At 48.1% G+C, this 22,331-nt stretch overlaps 2 protein-coding genes across 6 annotated transcripts; one reads left to right on the plus strand and one right to left on the minus strand.

The window, feature by feature from the left end:
* Positions 1 to 3,749: 3,749 nt before the first annotated feature.
* BLCAP (BLCAP apoptosis inducing factor) lies at positions 3,750 to 14,130 on the minus strand. The gene is made up of 2 exons (XM_081097456.1): positions 14,036 to 14,130; positions 3,750 to 5,673 (listed from the first exon to the last, which is right to left on the minus strand). The coding sequence occupies exon 2, from the start codon at positions 5,496 to 5,498 to the stop codon at positions 5,235 to 5,237; it is 264 nt and encodes an 87-aa protein (XP_080953582.1). The 5' UTR covers positions 5,499 to 5,673; positions 14,036 to 14,130; the 3' UTR covers positions 3,750 to 5,234.
* Positions 7,401 to 9,855, plus strand: NNAT (neuronatin). Of its 5 annotated transcripts, XM_081096425.1 has the most exons (4): positions 7,401 to 7,594; positions 7,793 to 7,895; positions 8,540 to 8,615; positions 8,843 to 9,855. In XM_081096425.1, exons 1-4 carry the CDS (start codon positions 7,523 to 7,525, stop codon positions 9,018 to 9,020), a joined length of 429 nt encoding a protein of 142 aa, XP_080952551.1. In that variant the 5' UTR covers positions 7,401 to 7,522; the 3' UTR covers positions 9,021 to 9,855. The 5 variants fall into 5 exon arrangements, with proteins under 5 accessions (XP_080952551.1, XP_080952552.1, XP_080952554.1 ...); XM_081096426.1 differs by lacking the exon at positions 8,540 to 8,615 and having other exon boundaries at positions 7,409 to 7,594; XM_081096428.1 differs by lacking the exon at positions 7,793 to 7,895 and having other exon boundaries at positions 7,409 to 7,594; positions 8,540 to 8,620.
* Positions 14,131 to 22,331: the final 8,201 nt, after the last annotated feature.

The raw sequence follows: 22,331 nt of genomic DNA on the forward strand, positions 1-22,331 counted from the left end.
ATATCTGTTTAAGAGCACTCAAACATATCCCTACACCGGTCCCTCATGTGGAAAAGATGGGTCAGAGCGGTTTCTCTCTCTAAGAGGGGGGAAATCCATGGAAGGTCTTGAGGAAGCTGGTGGCCAAGGAACACATAGTCAGGATTTTGGCCTCTCAGGAAAGAGCTATACTTTGGTATTCCTCTCCCTTTTTAGGATATTATCATTTTGGGGATTGCAGAAAATAAGGAAATTCACTCTGAGGTGCTAACATATGATTTCTCTCCCTAACTCCACTACAGCCTGAAAGACATGGCATTGTAATCACCTGCTTAAAGGACTTGCTGCTGCCCTCCCTCTGCTGAGCTGAGCCCCTCAAGGAGGGCCTGATTTCTATTCTGCATCAGCTTCTCAGAGCTTGGCACAGGGTCTAGCCAACGCTCCTTACAAGAAGGAATGAGCGGGAAAGCTGGATGATCAGATCGCATCCAGGCCTGAGCTCAATAATGGTCAGTGGTGAGGGAGCCACAGAAGAGAAGAAATAACATTGTGAAAATTTCACCTTGAGCCAGGCTATGGTGGATGCTAGGATACCCATGTTACAAGTAAGGAACCTGAGGCTCAGGGGGGCGCAGGCACAGAGGCAAAGCCATAGGGCCTAGGACTCCCAGAGGCCTCTCCTCTCAAGGTTCATCCATCCTAAACTATTTCCCAAGTTCACACCAACCCATTGAGTCCCGATAGCCCAAAGGGAGACCAAGGACTTCTGTCCGAAGCCTCTAGCTGCTGCTTAGCCAGCTTCCTCCCTTCACCTTGAGCCCACCCTATAATCAGTTTTTCTCAAGATACGGAATTCTCAGAAGCCTGGTAGACCAAATTCTGCCCCTCCTCTGGCTTTCCCTCCTCTGGCTTTCAGGAAGACACTGGGAAGGGAGGGTGCTGGGCTGAGATCAGATAAGCCCCCCATAGTCAGGATCAGCTTCTATTACTTGTTGAGGAGAGCACATCTTAGTTGTTCCCTCTTCTCAGAATAGTGACTCTTTCACCCATTATGGAGGGGGTGGGGAATGAGGGATGAGCTCTCCACTGGATGCTAGCAAACTGGGTTCTAACAATCCTTCTGTGACCTCCTTTCCTGCAGCTATTCAATGGGAGTCAGCTTTCCATCATCTTTTTCTGTTGTCCTCCTTCTCTAGACTACCTTCTCCAGCCTTCTGCACCTCACCCACCATCAAGCCTTAGAGCTACTTCTCCCCAGGGCAATGACCTTCTTGACAGCCCTGCTGCTTTCATTACTCAAATGCTATCCTGTTCCCTAAGGAAAGAACCCAACCTTGAATGCTGTTCTGATTGGGTTACCCCTTATTCCCATCAGATCCTTGATTGTGATGGTTCCAGTCACCTGGAAACAAGAGTTCTTCGGACTGAGTTTTGGGATCTGCCACCACCACGGCAGTCTTAGCCCCCAACACATCCCAACACAACCCTCTAGCCTTAAATAGACTAATCTCTAAGCCAAAAGTCCTTTTGGAGTTCTGACTGTAGAGTAGCCAAGTACTGGTGGTCTTTCATTTTACTTTCAGCCCAGTCTCTTTATATGTAAGCACAGAGATGCTTGATCAAATGGTGGGAAAGAACATCACATTTATTATTTCACTGTTCAAACATTTATACTTGTTCTCAGGTGTCAGATTGAACAGCAATCCTCCTCAGTCTACATCAGATTCCCCTCTCAGATTCCTCTTATATGGCACTTGCCACAATCTATGGTACATATATATACAATTATCTGTCCAATGTCATTCCCTTTCCCATTGGCCTGGTTGACTCCATGGTGGCATGGACTGTCCATCTTGTCTGCTATGTGGCCCCAAGGCCTATTCCTGCATGGGATTCTGACAAGGACCTGCTGCCTGAATAAAAATTCAGGCCCCCTTGGGAGATAGGATCCCAATGACTATAGAAGAGGAAGTTGTCTAGCACTGACACTAGCACTAAACAGGAGGCTGAGTAAAGTACTCTAGGCAAGCGGATCTCCAGGAAGAGGGATGAAGTTCTGGAAGGCTTCCTGACAGAGGCATAGCTGAGCTCACATGGTACACTGACTAAAGCATAAAGCATTCACAGGCTGTCCTACAAGGGCACTGCCACCTAACTCAAATGTATCCAGGAGGACCCTAAGAGAACTTATTTCACCTATAAGGAAACTGAGGCCCAAAGCAGGACATAGACTAGTTCCTAAAGAAGCCCAGACCTAAGCCTCTTGGGGTCTTGCAATTACCATGTCACACTAGGAGCTCAGAGACCAGCAGAATTGCAGAGCATGTTCCTGCTCTTTTCCAGAAGTATCTACTTTACACTTGACTGAAAAATGTTTCAGGAAGAGGGGGCAGGGTGCTGCTGGTGCTGCCTTGGTAAGGCGGAAAGAATGATTTGGCAGTCACCTTGGGAAGGGGTGCGCTGCAGGAACCCTGCTGTAAAGGGTCAGAAATCTTTCAGAGGGAGGCCTGTTTGTGACTCTCAAGCAGGCTTGACCTCCGACAGAAAGCTGGTTTCTGAGGGAGAGCAAAATAAGCAATAATCTTGGTTTCCTTTATCATCCAGGTGCCTCCACAGGAGAGTGGGGCCACAAAAGCCTTTTTTGTTTGTTTTGTTTTTGGAATTCACAATTGTCTATTTTTGTAAGTCTTCTCACTAGGCTAGAATCATGTGGTCTTGCCCCTGAAATCCCCAGCAATCAGAGAACAGGGGTTCAATGTTTGCTGAACAAACCATCCTTTCCACATGTGTGACTCCTCAGCTTAAGACTTTGCTGAACCAGGAAATATACCCAGAAACCCAGAAGAGAAGAATTCAAAGATAAAAGCATTGGAGAATCAGATAGGAAAAATACTCAGCAGATATAATCAATACAAGTTTGGTTCTTTGAAAATACCTTTAAAATGGACAAATCTTTGGCAAGTTTTGATCAGGAGAAATCACTAATAACTTTAGAGTGAAAATATGAAAAACTGACAACAGAGAGATTTTAAAAAGACAGGAGAAAACTACACAAAACTATAGCAAGAAATTAAAAATCTAGGTAAACTACGAAATTACCAAAGACCTTTCACAAGTGTTACCTCAATAAACTCTCACAACAGCTCTGTGCCTTGGACAGGTGGTGCTCCTATTATGTTTTCTAGAAGAGATAAAGAGATGGACACCCAGCACAAGGGCTTTGACAAGCTACCCTGTTTGTCTCAAAGGTCACAGCCATGGGAGCACATGCACATCGATGACACTGAACTGCATCACTGAAGGGCCTCTAATCATTGCCTTAAGCCTTACGCCCCCTAGTTAAATGGCCAGACTTATTTATTTTTCCACTTCAGATGCCATAGGGGTTTCACTTTATTTTTACTTCAAAAACAGCACCATAAAAATCCTTGATGATTAGAGCTCCAGCTGTCTTAAGTTGTTTGTCAAGGGATCAGTTACTCAAATCTCCTAAGGAGGGAAACAGTTTCAGGCGAGAAGCCATGGGAGCTGAGAAACGCAAATGTCTCATCTCTGAAAACTTTCAGACTCCCTCTTGTTCACTGCCTGGCCTGCCCCCTGTTCCCCCTCTCCCAAACCCACCATCTGCTCTCCAGAGAGCAGATCAAATTTTCAGGCTAAGGTACTCTGGCGCCAAGGACTCAGCCCCTCCATGCTACCTTCTGCCCCCCACCAACTTAGAAATCCAACACCATGACCTAAATGGACTGCAGCCACATAAAACCACAAAGTAAAGTTTATAAAGCTTTATTAAACATTTCAAACAGCTGTGCAACGAACACACCAGAAATAAAAGCTCCAGAATAGCAGTCCAAATGTTCCACAAGTGTGGCCTCCCGGTCCCATTTCCTAGATGGACTGCTTCCAGTTCTGTTCTCTGCCTGGCCCACCTCCTTTCCCGCTCAGGCAAGAGAAAGATGGATGGTTTAGACTGGAGGGACAACCATACCGATTGCCAGTGGGCAGGGGCCAGGAGAAAGTCTCGTTTGCCAACACTTGTATGAAAGCGCAGAAACAGCGAAAAAGCAAGTGACAGTCACAAGTCTTCCTCTTTGTATTCTTCATAGAGTCTATATGTGCAGGACTGAAGGAGCTCCTGGCACGAGGATGGTCACTGCTCCCCTCTGTCTTGTCTGAACCACCTTGGAGTCCAGTGTGCTGGTCACTCTGCAATCCCATGCTAAATAAAAACTGTAGCGGCACCTACTATAGTAGCTATTGCTATACCTCAAAATCAGAACACATTCAATAAAGCTTATTTAAAAGGAATATACACATGTATTTGTTCACGTATACACACGGCACACCAAAAAATATCCAAATACCTATCAAGGGATCATGGCTGTTTTGAAACACACAAGTACTCTCTCATTCACTCGGCTGGGGACTCTAGATCTACATGAACACACTACACCTCAATCCTGCAGAGCATGCACAGGAGAGACAATGAGGCCAACCCCCTGCCCCCTTTGGACAGCTGAGGAGGGCAGGAGGAAGGACAAAGGAGTGAGGCTGAGCATGAGCCCAGACATCCAGGTGAAAGAGCAACATGTACCTGTTACTTCTTTCTTAAAAATGAAGTGGAAAAAATACTGGAGATTTGTGAACAACAGTCAGTCAATACATGTTTCTGTCTAGCCTGCTGATCAGGGAAAGAAGAATGAAAAAGCGAGGCTCTCGGGCGTCAGCAATCTCTTTAAATTCGAGATAAGTGCAAAAATGAGCCCTGTCTTGGACAGATGCTCCCTAAAAAGGAAAGGGGTAGAAGAGAACTAAAGGGAAACCAGGAGAGGAACTGAGGACTTGGGAATATTCTGGGAAGGCAAAAGACCCTGACAAGGAGGGAGTGACAGAGGTGACAATGAACTTGGCATTTTATCTGCCCAGGTCATGCTGGGATAGTTGATCAGGATGGGTGCAAACTCCTCGCAGGAATGAGGCGAGGGGGGGAGGCGGGTACATCTTGACAGCTGGGACCAAGATGGGGACAGAACACACACAACCACAAGACCACCCACGACTATAGGACTCTACAATAAAAGCACCTGTCAGTGCTATTATTCACATTTTAAGGATAAAACATCACAGGCCAAAAAGGCGCCGTCAGGAATGTGGCACCCGCAGGCTGCGGGATTTGAAACTCCAATGCTTTATGACCTATGTCAATGCCTCCCCTCCCGTCTTCTGCTTCCTTAGAAAGCTAAATGTGCAGGCTGTTAGGTGCCCACAACGCTGGGGTCATGTGCCGATTCCGGAAGCGGGGAATCGGAGCAGTGGTACAGGAAACAGTTTCCCCAGCAGCTATAGCAGATGAGGAACAGAGCTGCTAGGAAAACCAAGGCACAAATTGTGCAAGGCTTCCGCTCCAGGAGGAAGCTGAGCAGGTAGAAGCCCATGAACATGGAGTGGCTGAACCACAGGGCGGGGTTGAGGGGCTTGGGGATGAGGAGGACAGGCAGCAGCCACTGGAGGCAATACATGATCTCTGTCAGGCAGGGCCTTCGCCAAGGCCGCTGAACACCGCTGCAGGAACCGACCTAATGGGAGCCCGCGGGCGTGGGCGCTGCCCTCCGCGTTCTTCAACCCTCACTCTCCAGGAGCTCAGCCGCTGTGCTCTCTGGCTGTCAGCTCAGGATCACCAAGGCAGCAGGGGTCCTGAAGAGAAAAGTCAACACAACAGACAGACAAAAACAGACAGACAGACAGACAGACACAAAACAAAAAACAAACAAACAAAAAAACAGGAACAGAATGTATACTTATTTGGGAAAATGGATCATGGTTAACAACAGTAAATGTGAATGCCCTTTCCTCCCTGCCCACCCAGGGAAGTCACCATTTCTAGAAGCCTCCTGGGGTGTCTCCCCTGGGCTTCTTGGGGGCTCTTCCGTCAGGTCCCAAACAGTGGACTGGCTTTGCCTGGGCCCCGCCCAGCAGAGATCATGTATCGCCTCCTGGGGCTGCGGCCCGTCCTCAAGGGGTCCAGACCTCACAATACCGCTCTGTGGTTGCCATCAAATGGTCATGGCTCGATGTTGTGCCCCACAGGATTAGCACAGGGTTCTCTCTCACAGCAGGTGCTCAATAGAGAGTTAAATCAGTTAGCGGCACAGGGCCTGCGGGAAATTACAGTAGCAGCAGTACCATCAAATATTTTGTTTTAAGATGGCAGCCTGGGATGAACTTGCTTTTACAAATTAGCCTGGCGTCATTTTACCAAAATCAGCCAAGTTCTTAGAAAGTGAATATAAAAAAAAATTAAAAATCACCATGCTTCTTTGTCTAAACTGACCTCGCCTGGATCACTTACACTCTCCATCTGCTGCTGGCACTATATAGAACCCGATTTCTGTGAGCTTTTAAAAAAAATTAATTTTCTGTCCACATAGGGGAAAATGCTAGTTAGCCCCTGTGCCAGGCAGTGTGCTGGAGAGAAGTGCTCTCCGGTGGCGGGCCACCAGTGCGCTGGGGCCGCACTCGCAGACCCGCTCGCGTTAAGGTCTAATTGATGCGTCTGGATACCGCGGCAGCCACAACCCTCTGGTGGCGGTAGCAAAACCCTGCTCCAGCCGCCCAGTGCAACGAATACAAAGAACCTCGTTGGCTGCGGAAGACCAGGGCGGGGGGGGGGGGGGGGGGGCGGGGGGCGGGAGAACAGAAGACAGAGGTTGAAATGACCTGTCCAGCAGCAAACTATCCCACAGCGCATTCTGACCACTTCACGCGAGAGCTCATCCCATCCCTTCTGCACATACAAAGGTGCCAATCCCTCCTGTACCCCTCTCAGAGGGTATACCCAGTAACTACCGTTTTCCCGCCTAGAGTTCAGTGCCCTGTAGGATTCCTACAATCGCCACGGCCGTAGGTCTAGCAACGTAAGAAGTGGGACTCAAGGAACCAGGGAAAGATTATTCGCTCAGAGACTCCTGTGAAACAGAGGAAGCTGGCTTACAGCACATCAAATATTCAAAAAAGAGCGCTGAGCAGGGGCCTGTGAAGACAAGGCTCCTGGAAGGGGCAGCCTTTTCTGTTCCGTGGGTAAATGATCCCTCTCTAAATTAGGTATCCATCTGTGCCCAAGGTGGGTTCTGGGACGGCACCGGACATTGGGCTCAAAGAGATGAGGTCCGTACAAGAGGCGCACAAACCCTACACTTGGGCAGTTCGCTACTCAGAGTTGCAATCCCCCTCCATTTTACACTAAAATTCAAAAGCGAGTAAAGCAGAATCTTCTGGAAAGGGGCTAAAATGAAACTCTGGGGGCGGGGGTTGGTGTGGAAAGAGCAGATGGATTATTTTTTCCTCTCCTAGCGAATGACGAGCGCCCCGGTCCCCCCACCCTACAGGACCCCCCCCCCCCAAGTGCGCATGCGCATTTGGGTGGCGGGCGGATACTTAAGGGGCGGCTGCGGCAGTGCGCCCAACAGCGGACTTCGAGAGACCAGCGGCCCTCGGCGAACCCTCAGCCTTCGGCAAACTCTCTCAACCACCTATTCTCGGAACCATGGCGGCAGTGGCGGCAGCATCGGCTGAACTGCTCATCATCGGCTGGTACATTTTCCGCGTGCTGCTGCAGGTAAGTGTGCCCGGGGTACCGGGTGGCAGAGGGGTCCCAATGTGTGTACCCTGAACCCGCAAGCCCACCTTGCAATTGCCGCCTCTCATACCCATCCTATCCTGATTGCCGCGATCCCTGATTGCCGCGATCCCTGCCCGTCCGAGTGCCGCGGCCGGCACCACGCGCCCCCACCCGTCCCCTGCGCCCTCCTCCTAGCGCAGACCCTTCTCAGTGCGCCCGCGCCCGGCTGGGAACAAAGAGTTGGGGCGCGGCGGGCGCCAGCCGCCGACGAACGCTGAGGCTCTTAGCAACCAACGTGGTAAGAAAAACCCGCTACACTCAGACTCGACCCCAGGAGGGAGGCGGGGCACCTCTGTTTTGAAGAGACTTTACAACTCGCATAGCAAAAATTTTCCGCCTTAAAAATTGCGCATTGCGGGGAAATTTTCTTTTTAAAAAATATAGCGCTTGCGGGGCTGAGACGAAAAATAGATTAGGAAAAGGCACTTCTCAAAAACAAATACAAAGCACTTCACAAAGACCAACAAACTAGGAAAAAAGTAATTTGCGGGGGGAAAAATGAATTCGAGAAAATGCGCATTGCAGGAAAAATAGACAAAAGCATTTGGCAGAAAAATTGCATTAGATAAAAAGCGCATTGCAGAAAAAATATAGACAAAGAAGCTAACAAAAAATGAATCAGATAAAAGCGCTTTGAGGAAAACAATTAAAGGAAAAGGCTCTTTGCAGGAAAATGGAAGAGGAAAAAGCGCTTCCTAAAAAACCAAATTGCTTTATTTAAAAAAATATCTAATAGAGGCAAAGCACTTTGTGTAAAAAATAAAATAAAATAAAATCAGAAGCGCTTTGCCCATAAAATCATTTACCCTAAAAGCACCCTTTGCAGGAATAATTTCCTGCTAAAGGATTCTTTTGCCAAAGGACTTGCATATTTCCTTCAAGGTGTTCCTGGAATGCTGCATTTACTGGGTAGGATTCCCTTTTCGAAATTCTCCAGGGACCCAGCCTATTGCAAGAAGTGAGGTATACTTAAGTTTGAGGTCCAATCAGCTTGCTGCCATGTAGCCTTCAGCACAGCTGGAAAAGCTCCAGCTGCTCTGACTCGTGGACAAGCTGTGCCCCTGCCTACCTCTCCTAGTAGGACAGGTGGGCGGGGCAGGGGGTGGGGCGGTGGCGGGAACAGAAGCTCTGTACACAGGCTGGGGGTCCCCACATCTAAGGGCAGTCCTGGGTCTCTCACTACAGGTGTTCAGGTACTCCCTGCAGAAGGTGGCGTACACCGTGTCGAGGACCGGGCGGCACGTGCTGGGAGAGCGCCGCCGGGCCCCCAACTGAGGCCCCAGCCCCTAGCCCTGGGCGGCCATGTCACCAGGTGCTCCTGTGCATCTCGCCCAGCATGGGAGCCAGTGCCGCCCAGGAATAGGGGGTCCCCTGTGCTCTCTCGCCAGAGGAGCATTTGCCAAGGTCAATGAGGGGCTGGCAGGCCTCCAGAGAAGCAGCACCGCAATGACGACAATACCTGATCCCTTTCCAATCCCTGTGTACCCCTCCCACTATGGGGCGGGGTAGAGGGAGGAGGAGGGATGGAGGGAGAACTCTGAGATTTGGGCATAGGCATTCTGATCTGGACCAAGTCGGACAGTGACATCCCGGCCCCACAACCAGGGCCATACCAGCAGGCCCCACCACAGAGATCCAGACTACGACACCAGCAGCAGAATGAACGTTCCAACATCATCGGCAAGCCGAAGCCCTGAACCTCTGAGCAGCAGACAAGGAGTCAATTGCGTGCCTGTGTGGCGGGACAAGAGGGCTTGGGTGGGGGAGGAAGAGCTTAAGAAACAGAGCGGGGCCCTCTCACTGTCCCTTGCCTACTGCACGTGCATTCCAGCCTTGCTGCCTTTGCTCCCTCTATTCCTCCTTCCCCCTCACTGCCTCCCAAGCCCACCCTACCAGAAAAAATGTGTCACTCAATTCGGACCTATTCAATCAGTAAAAGAACCCCAACTTTACTAAAACACCTCCGAGCCCCCAGTCCCTCATTGATCTTTTCCCTGGTCTCATGCAATTGTGGTCAATATTGTGGAAATTGCTAATTGTAATAATTGTGTAAGTGTGCATTAGTTGTGCTTCCCCGGCTAGATTGTAAGCTCCTGGAGGACAGGGACCACCTCTCAAAAAATTAAAAAAAAAGCACCTCCCCCATCTCGCACAGTGTCCCAGGACCCTGCGGGGCGGTGGAAGCGCACCAAAAAGTTGTCTCTTGTAACTTCTTTTGTGGCTGCGACACATACTTCTAAGACTGGGTTGATGTGCCCATTGTGAAGTAGGCATGATACTTGGGAGAGGGAGGGAAGGAGGGGGAGGCAACAAAATGGGTATTGGGACCCTCATATATCTCAACACGGTCCTGAGATAAAGGACCATATCCTCCTCCCCAAAGAGGTCTTCACTTGTGGTCTCAGAATAAGAGATCACTACCCCCTCCCTCTCAGAGAAGTAGGTGCCTTCACTTGTCCAGGGATAAGGGGCCTTGGCAGATAATCACTGGGAAAGATGGGAGGAGTGGAATGCTGGGAGTGGCCCTCAAAATGGGGTACTAGGAATGGGGAAGGGGAGTGCGGGGGGGGGGGGGTAGAGGGGGACGACATCAGGAGCCCCAAGGAAATGAGTATTGGGCAGGTGGGCACTGGGTTGTGCAATGAATATGGGATAAGTGGTATGCTGTGGTGCCTCCCTTGCCCAGTTCATTCTAGGCCCTATAACCTCTACCAGGACCATTACAAGGGCATCCTGCTGGTCTTGCTACTCCTGGGTATCCCCCCCCTCCCACCCCCAGGAACCTCTCTTCAGCTCACTCACCCCAATACTGGGTTCTCTGCTTCTAGAATTAGCCTCCTCATTTTTAGCAGTGCTTACCAAGACCCTGGCCCTCATGTCAGGGTGGGTGGGCTGCTCAGCTCCAGACTTCTCTCCCTTTTCCCACTCCTCAGTGAGTTAGGGCTCCTGTTACATGGGGTCAGCTGACTACCTCACCAATTGGCCCTGCTGTCTATGCAGTCTTGTCTGTGGCTTTATGTGTCTCTGTCACCACACCTGTTCCTGGGTCAACACCAAGGGAGGGAGTTGGAGAGCTATAAATCTCTTTCTGCCACTTACTCAAATCCCTTAGTCACAGCTGTCACAAACACTCTGGAGCACAACTTGCCTCACCTCCTTGAACCTAATGTTTCTGTCCTCTTAGCAAGCCCCTTGTGTTTGTCAACCCAACCACCAACACCTCTAGAGGCATCTATAACTTCAGCTCAGCATCAGAGAATCATGGGGGTGGAGGGTGCAGACCTCAGTTCTCATATTGGCTTTGCCATCAATCGGCCCAGGGAATGTGGCCAGGTCACTTAACCCTCCTTAGTTACCCTCTGTAAAAGGGCTGCTAAGATCCCAGTGAACCCTAACATACTAGAAACATTCTGCTATCAAAATGGCAATCAGGAGTGATAGGACTGGAATGGGGGTGTGCAATCTGAGTCTCCATCTTCCGTAGGCTGGGTGGCTCCAGCTTCTACTATAGCCTGAAGGTAAGGCAGGTCTCTCCTTTTGCCTCATCAGCAGGCAATGGCCACACCTCCCTTCTGAAGCCTATCTCTTAGCAAGCCTCAAGACTGGAGTTTCTGTGGTTTTCTACCAAAACCCCCACAACCATGAACATATTTCAACATGTGTTCTCCATGAAGGCTGCCTCTCCCTTCAGAGCCTTTCAAGGGTGTGCCTATTACCCCAGATGCTCTAACCTCAGCCCAGTTTTAAGGCAGCTGGGTTCATTGAGACAGGCTGCGGCAGCATAGACGGGTCTGGCTGCTCTGGACACAGGAGGTAGCCTCAGAGCTTTCCAGATGATCTTGGCAAAGCCCCTCCGCAGGACTTTCTCCATCCATACATCAGCAGGGTTCAGAGCATTGTGAGATGTCAGACTTCCAGGCAAAGGCTGCCATCATGGCCTACACCTCCATGGGTGGGCTTGAGTGTGCAATGTCCACTCCCTTCTTTTGTCCCCCATTCCCAAACCATCATGCCTTGGCAACAAACATCACCCAACAGAGAAGACAGAAGGAATGTGTTCACTTTCTATTCCAGTGCAAGGACTAGAAGTCTGGTACAAACAACTTGTTTATAATATATTTTCCCCAGTAGTGACACCATTAAAACATTTTATTCTGACAGACAGCAATGGGAGGAGCTGAAAATGACTAGTTTTATTGTAAAGCCCTTAGTCCACAGCCTCCCCTTTCCCTAAACCAGTGATGGCGAACCTATGACACACGTGTCAGAGGTGACAAGTGAACTCATTTTTTTGGTTGATTTTTCTTTGTTAAATGGCATTTAAATATATAAAATAAATATCAAAAATATAAATCTTTGTTTTACTATGGTTGCAAAGATCAAAAAATTTCTATATGTGACACGGCACCAGAGTTAAGTTAGGGTTTTTCAAAATGCTGACACGCCGAGCTCAAAAGGTTCGCCGTCCCTGTGCTAAACTGTCTCTACCACTCCCACAAGGCCAGGGACAGTGCAGCTGAGTTGTGAGAGGACTGGATGGTGAGACTGCCCCAGAAGGATGCTAGTTTCTTAGTTTAACCAACTGAAGTTAAGCCCCAGGGGAGTTCAGGTACCATGGCGTTCAGAGGTGCTATGTGACACCGTTACCTCTATCTGTGGAGTATTTGGATTGTGATGAAAGGAAGGGGCAGGGAGGACACATTTCTTGAGCTTCAACTATGGGACAGCAACAGTTTATTACACATGGTTTGAATGAGGGAGAAGGTTCGCTGTGAGCCATTTGCTAGACATCTATTTTCAAACTTGTATTTGCTCAGGAGCCAGCATCCTAAAGTGAGAGTCTGAATTTGCAGTTAGTTTCTCTCCCGCCCCCGAGATTTAACTGTGCATGAGTGCATGTGCGTGCACACACGTGCACATACACACACACACACACCATTAATATCAGTCTCTTTTTCCCTGGTGACCTCTTACTTCCTTTATATGCCCCAGAGACATATCAGCATCTTCTCTGGGAAAGATCCTGTTCGCCCTGGTCTCACCCCCTTCTTCCCATAGGGCCCATACCCCAGCAGAATCCAGATTCCTGGGCCTTCCCAGAACAGGAAGTCAGGGAGGCAGGCAACACATGGTCCCTGGTGTATCACACAGTGACAGGTCTGAATGGAATGCATATGTTTCGAATATAAGAGAACAACAACAAAACGATGGCCAAACCCAGACTTCCAGATTCCTCTTGGAAACAACATATTACACATAAAAGGTTAAACTGGTTTTGGCAGCAATTCTAACAAGACCAATTTTTCAGAGACGGAATTGATCTAGTCACTGGAAACCCACCGGGGCTCTGAATCTTTTTAACAGATTTGCTTGACATCAATTAACCTCGTACTTTAAACAAACAAACAAGACCTAGCATTTGGCATGAGCACTTAGGCTGGAACTTTTTTGGATCCTGGCTTGGGTGCTGCCGTCCAGAAGGCTGAGGGAATGGATGGGCCAGACCAGGCAAGGCAAACAGAAGCTGTGCCCAACACACCAGTTCCCTGGAAAGGGACAAAACACGATCCAAACCTATAAACAAGAAAGACCATTTCTTTCCCAGGACAAACCCCAGGCTGTCCAACAGTTCGCGCTGAAAAGGCACACAGAAGCCTGGAAGGAAATTAAAGGAGGTTTGGAGGCGGTAAGGAAAGAAAGCAACGATCCCCCAGCCGCCAGCCCCCATGCTCCTTTCCAGGCTACAAAGTGTGCCAGGCATCCCGTCCCTCCGGCCGCCCTTGAGGGCCGCCCCCCGTATACACTGAAGGGAAAGGGACGGGTGTCCAGGCGGGATGCAAAGTCAGAGGGAGGAAGAAGGACCCGAGACTCAAAGCAGAGTCACCTATCATCCCAGACACCAAAGCGGGGGCTCGGGGCAGGAGACCCTTTTCTCACCCCCCCCCCCCCAACGCCCCTTCTGATGTAAAAAAAAAAAATTAAAAAAATGCAACCCAAGTGGTGGGGACAGACTGACAGGCTTCTCAGAAGCTGGGTCCCCTGCCAGGGCCCCAGAACGGAAGAGGGGATGGTCGCGCCCCCCAGCCGCCCGCTCCCCCCGCCCACACCGGGAGCGGACTGGCGAGCGCTGACCTTGGAGGCCAGAACGAGAATCCAGGAATCCCGTGACCCGCCCCCGGCCAGGAAGGGGCCCTCACGACCCGGGCTAGGGCCAAACAGGGCAACCAAGTGAAACCGGACAGAGGTGGCTCGAGGGTGCGCGGAAGGAAAACCCCAGAGAGGGACCGGGACGCCTAAGGTGACCCCAAAGGGACAACATGGCGGCGCGGACGCACGGAGGCCTCTCATCCAGCCCCCAGGAGGCCGACAACACGGTACCTGCGAGCCCTGCCATGGCACCGCCGCCACTGTCGCCTTTGCGGTCGCAGCCGGCCTCCACCTCAGTTCGCCACGGACGCCGCAGGAAGCAGGGGAGACGCCCCCTTCGTCTTCTAGTCCAGCGGTCGAGGACCCCTTCTGGGATTTGGCTGTCTACAGCAGACGCCCGATCATGAGACCCAAATTGGGGGGGTCTCTCCTCCTACATTCTCCAAATATCCGCTCCAAATGACCTTTCGAGGACTTTATACCTATGTTTGAGGAACTCTGAGGGCTCTAAACTCTTCAAGCCCGAAGAATTTTTAATCAGGCGAATCCTGGGCAGCCCCAAATCACGGGCCATTGGTCCCCTCATGCATATTCAGCAGATTGTGATCACATGCTTCTAGAGCTGAGGGGGGCGTACCTTGTTCCGTGTAAGTGAGCTTCTGTTCCCTTTGGTCCACGTGGATAACCCTTGTACTCAGGGAAACCCTCCTCCTGGCTCAAAGTCCTCCCTCTTCCTGGTCCTTCCACCAATGGGCCAAGGCTCAGGAGCGGAAAAATCCGGGCTCGGGCCTTAGGACTGACTTGGGGTCAGGACCTGACTCCGCCCCTTGCTCTGTACCTTGGGCAAGCCACTCGCCTACCCAGGCTCTCAGCTTCCTCACGTCTGATGAAATACCTACCTCACAGGATTGTTATGGGGATCGAATGAGTCAGTGTACTCAGTTATTAGCTAATTAAGCACATTTTTTGAGCGCTTACTACGTGTAAGTGCAGCACTAAAGGCAAGAAGGAAGAATAGGGCGTGACATAGGCACCGTCCTAACCTGGGGCGCTGCCAGTCTAGTGGGGGAGGCTTGGGGGAGGGGCCAGGAAGGACAGTCATCAAATACTAACTATATGTTAATAATTTTAACCGGATCAATATATAATAATGCAATATGTGAAGTGTTGTGGGGAAAGTGTAAAAAGAGTTATGAAAAATTAATGGGGTCCTAATGCAGGGTGTTGGGAAGCTGGGACTTAGGCTGAGAGACCAAGGACAATTAGGAATTGTACAGGGCAAGAGTGAGAGGGGAAATGTTTTAGGCAGAAAGAACCACTTGTCCTAGATGTGAAGGTGGGAAGGAGCAGGGTGAGGGTTAGAGGTGACCAAGGAATAGTGCAGGTGGAGCCCCCTAATGAATTTGGATTTTTATCTTGAGAGTAATAAGCCATTTTCTTCAGGGGAATGATATAAAATTTGGGTTTCTGAAAGGCCATCCTGGCTGCAAGGTTTGGAAGGCACTTGGAAGTGGGTGTATGGAGATCAGTTAGAAGGCTGTTGCAGCTAGGCAGGTGCAAAATGAGTGACTCAGACAGGTTGGTGGCTTGGGGAGGTAGACAGGATGTAAGATTGGATGTGGCATAGACTAATGAACTAAAATAGATCCAGAGACACAGAAGCATCCAACAGACCCTTGAACCTCAGAGGGAAGGCAGGGGAGGGTGTGTGTGTGTGTGTAAGAGATCAACCAAAGGACTTGTATGCATGCATATAAGCATAACCAAATGACACAGACAGTAGGGAGGTGGGTACATGTGCTGGGGTGAGGCTGGGGAGCGACTGGTGAGAGGTCAATGGAGGGAAACAGAGACATATGTAATACTTTCAACAATAAAGAATTTAAATTTAAAAAAGATTAGATGTGGGTGGGTACTGGGGCATTGGCAATAACACCTAGTTTTTTTGTCTTGAGTATGAAGGAGTGAAAGAGCCCTTGACTAAAGTGGTGAAGCCTGAAGAAGGATCAGATTGAGGGAGAAGATCAAGAGTTTGGCTTTGAGAAGGTAAGTGAAATGCCTGGGCAGCATCTAGGTGGAGAGGGTCAATAGGCAGTTTTGTATGAGACTGGAGCTCAGAAGAGAGGTTTGGACTATAGATACATATGTGGGTATCTATCATTCACAGGTGATAGATACATCATGGTGTGGGATGAGATCCCAAGGGAGAAAAGGTGGATAAAATAGTAAGCAGAAGAGGAGGAGCCAAGAAAGCAGGCTGAGAAGCAGTGACCAGTGTGGGTAGGAGAAGGACCAGCTGAGCATGGGATCCCAGAGAGAAGGTTTCAAGGCAGTGCTCAGTGGGGATGACTATGTGAGGACAGAAATGGCACCACTGGGTTTGGTTACAAGGAGGGCTTATGGACTATATCCTTTACGTTGCAAGTTCCAAAAAGAAAAAAGAAATCCTACTGAATTGGCTTAAAAAATAAGTAGCCTACCACTCAATGCCAGGTTAATTGGTAGGCTTGGCAAAGTCATCAAGGACATTTCATGTCTCAAGTTCATTCCATCTTTGCTCTAGTGTCCTCATGTTGGTTTCATGCTCATGGTCATGGACAGCCGTCCCAGTTCCTGGGGTTATTACATCTATGTCAATAAGATGCCCATTTCTTGCCGAAACCGGTTTGGCTCAGTGGATAGAGCGTCGGCCTGCGGACTGAGGGGTCCCGGGTTCGATTCCGGTCAAGGGCATGTACCTGGGTTGCGGGCATATCCCCAGTAGGAGATGTGCAGGAGGCAGCTGATTGATGTTTCTCTCTCATCGATGTTTCTAACTCTCTATCTCTCTCCCTTCCTCTCTGTAAAAAATCAATAAAATATATTTTTAAAAAAATGCCCATTTCTTCTCTAGCTGACTGAAACAAACTGGATGTGGCCTCTCACTCTTTTGCTGCTAATGGCTGAGGGATCAGTGCACCTCTGCAAGGCACACCCAGTATTCAATACTGGAGGAAAAGAGGAGTCTTAGAGTGAGAACTCTTGTTTAGAAAAAGAGAAGGAGCTAAAAAGAGAAGTGTTAGCATGGATGTGGAGCAACTGAAATTCTTGCTAGTGAGAGAGGAAATTGGTACAACCACTTTAGAAAACTGGCAGTTTCTACTAAATCTAAATATATACCTATGCTATGACCTAGAATTTCCACTCCTAGGTATTCATTCTAGAAGTGAGTGCCTATGTGTACAAAATGACTTGTGTAAGAATTTTCATAGCAGATTTATTCGTAGTTCAAATTGGAAATAGCCCAATGTTCATCAACAGGGGAATTAATAAACAAGTTATGGCATGTTCACCCAATGGAATACTATGTTTTACATCTAAAGGTACAAAATACTGACATATGTGACATCATAGATTAATCTCACATAGAGTATGTGGACTAAAATAATCAAAGCACAAAAACAGTACATATTATATGATTCCATTCATATAAAGGTCAAGGGCATGCAAAACTAATATATGGTGATAGAAATCAGAATAGTAGTTATCCAGGTTGGAGAGCGAGTAGAGATGGGAAAGGAGCAAGAGGGACTTTTCTGGGGTGCTGGAAAAGGTCTGTATCTTAATCTGGTTGATGATTACATGGGCAAAAATTCATCAAGTTCTACCATAAGCTTAGGGGACTTTGTGTATGTTATATCCCCAAGAAAAATAAAATATAATAAAGGGAAGAAAGGGGTCCTGCCAACCAGTGGTCTGTGATGTATGCTGCTGAGCAAGAAAGAATAAGGTCCATTTTAGAGGGACTCTACCTTCCTATAACCTTAATGCCAGGTCTGGACATTGACCGGACCTCAGTAGACAACCCTCCTCGCTGGAGCCCCAGGAAACTATAGAAGGTGAGGCAGGGCTTCTTACTCACATGGGGCCGCTCTTGCCCAGGTGGTTCCCTTTCTCTGTACCCACAAGACTGCTTTACTATATAAGCTCAGTTCCCATTGGTAGAAATGACACCAAAGCTGGGCTCTGACTTCAGGGCTGGAAGGCCTTTCTGCCCTAAATTTTGCTCAACAGATCTCAGCTTCCTGCCAAGGCCTTTCCAACCTGCCATCTGAACTTACCTATGACTCCTGCTTGCTCCTGCTCCACATTTCCCAAGTCTTATCTATCCCTTCTAAATCCCTCTTCAGGCTTTTTTTGTCCCACCGACAAAGCCTTGGTCTAGGCCAGTGGTCGGCAAACTTGCGGCTCGGCAAACCGCAGCTCACGAGCCACATGCGGCTCTTCGGCCCCTTGAGTGTGGCGGTATTTTGTGGAAGACCCACTCTCAAGGGGCCAAAGAGCCGCATGTGGCTCGCGAGCCGCGGTTTGCTGACCACGGGTCTAGGCCACCATCCTCTCTCCCCTGGACCCTGCACCAGCCTCCTCACTGGCCCCCCATCGCTCCAAGAACCATCATCCTTCATACAGCAGCCAGGATGATCTTTATAAAGTGACCCTGTCCAGAGGGGAGGGTGGTTGCGGGGCTGGGTAAAAAGGGTGAAGGGATTAAGCAAAAAAAAAACCTCAAACACCCAAATGAACAAACAAACCTAATGGACACAGACAATAGGACGGCGATTACAAGAGGGAGAGGGGTGGGGGGAAGTAGAAGAGGGTATCGGGATAAATGATGATGGGAGGAAATTTGATTGGGGTGGTGAACACACAATACAATATTCATATGATGTATTATAGAATTGTACACCTGAACCCTATATAACCTTATTAACCAATGGGTTTCTATCCTTTCTTTTGTTAATGTGAATCAACTATGTTGATTCTTCAATCCATGAATACTACAATGAATTCAATTAAAAAGTAAAATAAAATGACCCTGTCACTTTTGAGGGGGTGTCCCCTCCCCCCTGTTTTCACCTGGCAAGAGCCTTTCCAGTTGTCAAAGCCCCAGATCAAATGCTGCCTCCTTTATGAAGGCTTTGCTTTCATTCAGCAAACATTTGTTGAGCACCTAAAATGTGCAAGGCACTGTGCTAGGCAGGGATGATAGAGAAATGAATAAGACAAATGGAAAGGCCTTGGCAGGAAGCTGAGATCTGTTGAGCAAAATTTTAGGGCAGAAAGGCCTTCCAGCCCTGGAGAGATGGGCAATTAAGCAGTGCCAATGTGTGCACACGTCCTATGGTGGTTAACCCTCACTAGCTGTGAGCTCTTTGAAGGCAGGGCTCGTTTGGGGGTCATTTATTGGCCTCAGAGCCCAGTACAAGGCCTGGCAGGGAGGAGGAGGCAATAGCTATTGAATCAAGGAATGAATAAATGAATGAAAGGCCAGGCCAACCTCCTCCTTTCTGAGTTGTCCTCCAAGCCTCTGATACAGCTGATAACCAGGTTCATGAAATTAAGCCGAAACTGGATGGCAAAGTTGGAGCTAAAGTGAAAGAATCAGCAAAAGATTGTTATTTATAGCACAATGTTTTGTAAAAACACAATACCTACCTTCCTATATCATCTCTCCATTTGACAATTACTTTTTTAGAAAATCCACATTATTTCCTTACTAAGACTTAGATTCAGGAAATTTAACCTGTAATGGAACAATAGTTATTTGTTAAGTCACCAAAGAAGCTATGTGATATAGGACGATTTAAAAATGTAACAAGAATTATTACCAAGGTGACCAAAGAAGCAAGCTCTGGAATAACGTTGACTGCAGCCAGAATGCCAGGGTTTTGATTCCACTCTGCATTTACTATCTGTGTGTTGTTGAGCAAGTCATTTAACTCCCCTGTGCCTCATTGTCCCCATATAGTTGTTTCTGGGAATTCAATGAGTTTGTATTTTAAAGAACGAATAGCACCTGTCACATAGTTAGCACTCATAGTTACCTAGCACTACAAATGGATAAAATAGACTAGCCCAGGGCGGAGGCAGGACAAGTGAGTTCAAATATTTCATGACTTTGCCACGTCCTCCTACCAACTCTGTCTTCAATTTCTCCAACTCTAAGACCCTTTTGTTCCAGACTTCTTAGGGCTTCTATACTTGGGAAGCTAGTGCTGCTATTTTAGCCAAGCCTGTGTCGACACCTAGTGGTGATATAGAGAAATGCCTAATATTCTTACCAAACTTTCAACCTATTAATGACAGGGACAATCTATACTAATAAAAGGGTAATATGCTAATTAGACTGGGAGACCTTCTGGAAGACCGGATGTCCTTCCAGACAAAGCCATGAGGGTGGGGCTGAGGCAGAGGTGGTTAGGGGCAAGCAGGCCTGCGGGGGGGGGGGGGGAGTTGGGGGCGAGCAGGCTGGCAGGGGGGGCAATTGGGGGCAAGCAGGCCGGCAGGGGCAGGGAAGTTGGGGGCAAGCAGGCTGGCAGGGGGAGGCAGTTGGGGGTGACCAAGCCAGCGGGGGGCGGGGAAGCAATTGGGGGCGAGCAGGCCAGCAGGGGCAGGGAAGTTGGGGGCGAGCAGGCTGGCAGGGGGAGGCAGTTGGGGGTGAGCAAGCTAGCGGGGGGCGGGGGGGCAATTGAGGGCGAGCAGGCCGGCAGGCAGAGTGGTTAGGCCGCAGCCGTGGGCAAACTACGGCACGCGGGCTGGATCCGGCCTGTTTGAAATGAATAAAACTAAAAAAAAAAGACCGTACCCTTTTATGTAATGATGTTTACTTTGAATTTATATTAGTTCACACAAACACTCCATCCATGCTTTTGTTCCGGCCCTCTGGTCCAGTTTAAGAACCCACTGTGGCCCTCGAGTCTAAAAGTTTGCCCACCCCTGGGTTAGGGGCAATCAGGCAGGCAGGCAGGTGAGTGGTTAGGAGCCAGCGGTGCTGGATTGTGAGAGGAATGTCTGACTGCCGGTTTAGTGGGATCGGGCCTAAACCGGCAGACATCCCCCGAGGGGTCCCAGATTGGAGAGGGTGCAGGCCAGTCTGAGGGACACCCCCCACCCCGTGCACGAATTTCGTGCATAAGGCCACTAGTAAACTATATAAAGGTCTTCCTTTATGGCAGACACTGAGTGTTACATAAACTCAGATAGTTATTCAATTTCATTCTATAAATAATAGGTTGTAATTCTTATTTTACAGAAGAGGAAAGGAGGATTCAGGAAGGAAGTCAGTTGCCTAAGGCTACACAGCTATAGGTGAGGGAGCTAGATTTGAATACCCTGAAGTCTGCATTTTTAACCCCTCTATGCCAGGTTCTGGGATAAATACTATGATTGCATTAAATCTGTATATTGCTTTGGGTAATATGGCCATTTTAACTATGTTGATTCTTCAATTCATGAATACAAGGTATGTTTCCATTTTGTTGTATCTTTTTCAATCTCTTTTAATAATGCTTTGTAATTTTCAGTATGTAGGTCTTTCATGTTCTTTGTTAAGTTTATTCCTACGTATTTTATTCTTTTGGTTGTAATTGCAAAAGGAGTTGTTGTTTTCATTTCTTTTTCTGAAGTTTTGTTGTTAGTATATAGGAAAGCATTGGGAAATGTGGAGCAGGAGCAAGCAGGAGTCATAGGTAAGTTCAGATGGCAGGTTGGAAAGGCCTTGGCAGGAAGCTGAGATCTGTTGAGCAAAATTTTAGGGCAGAAAGGCCTTCCAGCCCTGAAGTCAGAGCCCAGTTTTGGTGTCATTTCTACCAACGGGAACTGAGCTTGTATGGTAAAGCAGTCTTGTGGGTACAGAGAAAGGGAACCACCTGGGCAAGAGAGGCCCCCTGCCTCACCTTCGACATTGATTTTGTATCCTGCAACTTGACTCAGTATTTTTTATTGTTGCTAATAGTTTTTTGATGGAATATTTAGGATTTTCTATATCCAGGATCATGTCTGCAAAAAGTGGCAGTTTTATTTCTTCCTTCCCTATTTGGATGTCTTTTATTTCTTTCTTTTGCCTTATTGCTCTGGCTAGGACTTCCAGCACGAGGTTGAATAAGAGTGTTGAGAGTGGATATCCTTGTCTTGTTCCTGATCTTAGAAGAAAAACTTTCAGTTTTTCACCATTGAGTATGATATTAGCTGAGAGTTTATCATATATGGCCTTTTTTATGTTGAGGTACTTTCCTTCTATTCCTATTTTATTGAGTGTTTTAATCATAAATGGATGTTGTATCTTATCAAATGCTTCTTCTGCATCTTTTGATAAGATCATATGATTTTTATACCTCCTTTTGTTAATGTGGTGTATTACATTGATTGATTTGCATATATAGTGAACCATCCTTGTGCCCCTGGAATGAACCCCATTTGATCATGATGTATTATATTTTTTTATTTACTGTTGTATTCGATTTGCTAGTGCTTTGTTTAGAATTTTTGCATCTGTATTCATCAGAGATATTGGTCTGTAGTTTTCTTTTTTTGTGTCATCTTTGCCAGGTTTTGGTATCAGGATTTATAATGGCCTTGTAGAATGTGTTAGGAAGTATTGCCTCTTCAATTTTTTGGAAGAGTTTGAGAAGGATAGGTTTTAAATCTTCTTTGAGCTTTTGGTAGAATTTACTGGTGAAGCCATCTGGTCCTGGACTTTTATTTTTTG

This window comes from Myotis nattereri (assembly GCF_964212035.1).
Source record: "Myotis nattereri genome assembly, chromosome: 8".
Lineage (NCBI taxonomy): Eukaryota > Metazoa > Chordata > Mammalia > Chiroptera > Vespertilionidae > Myotis > Myotis nattereri.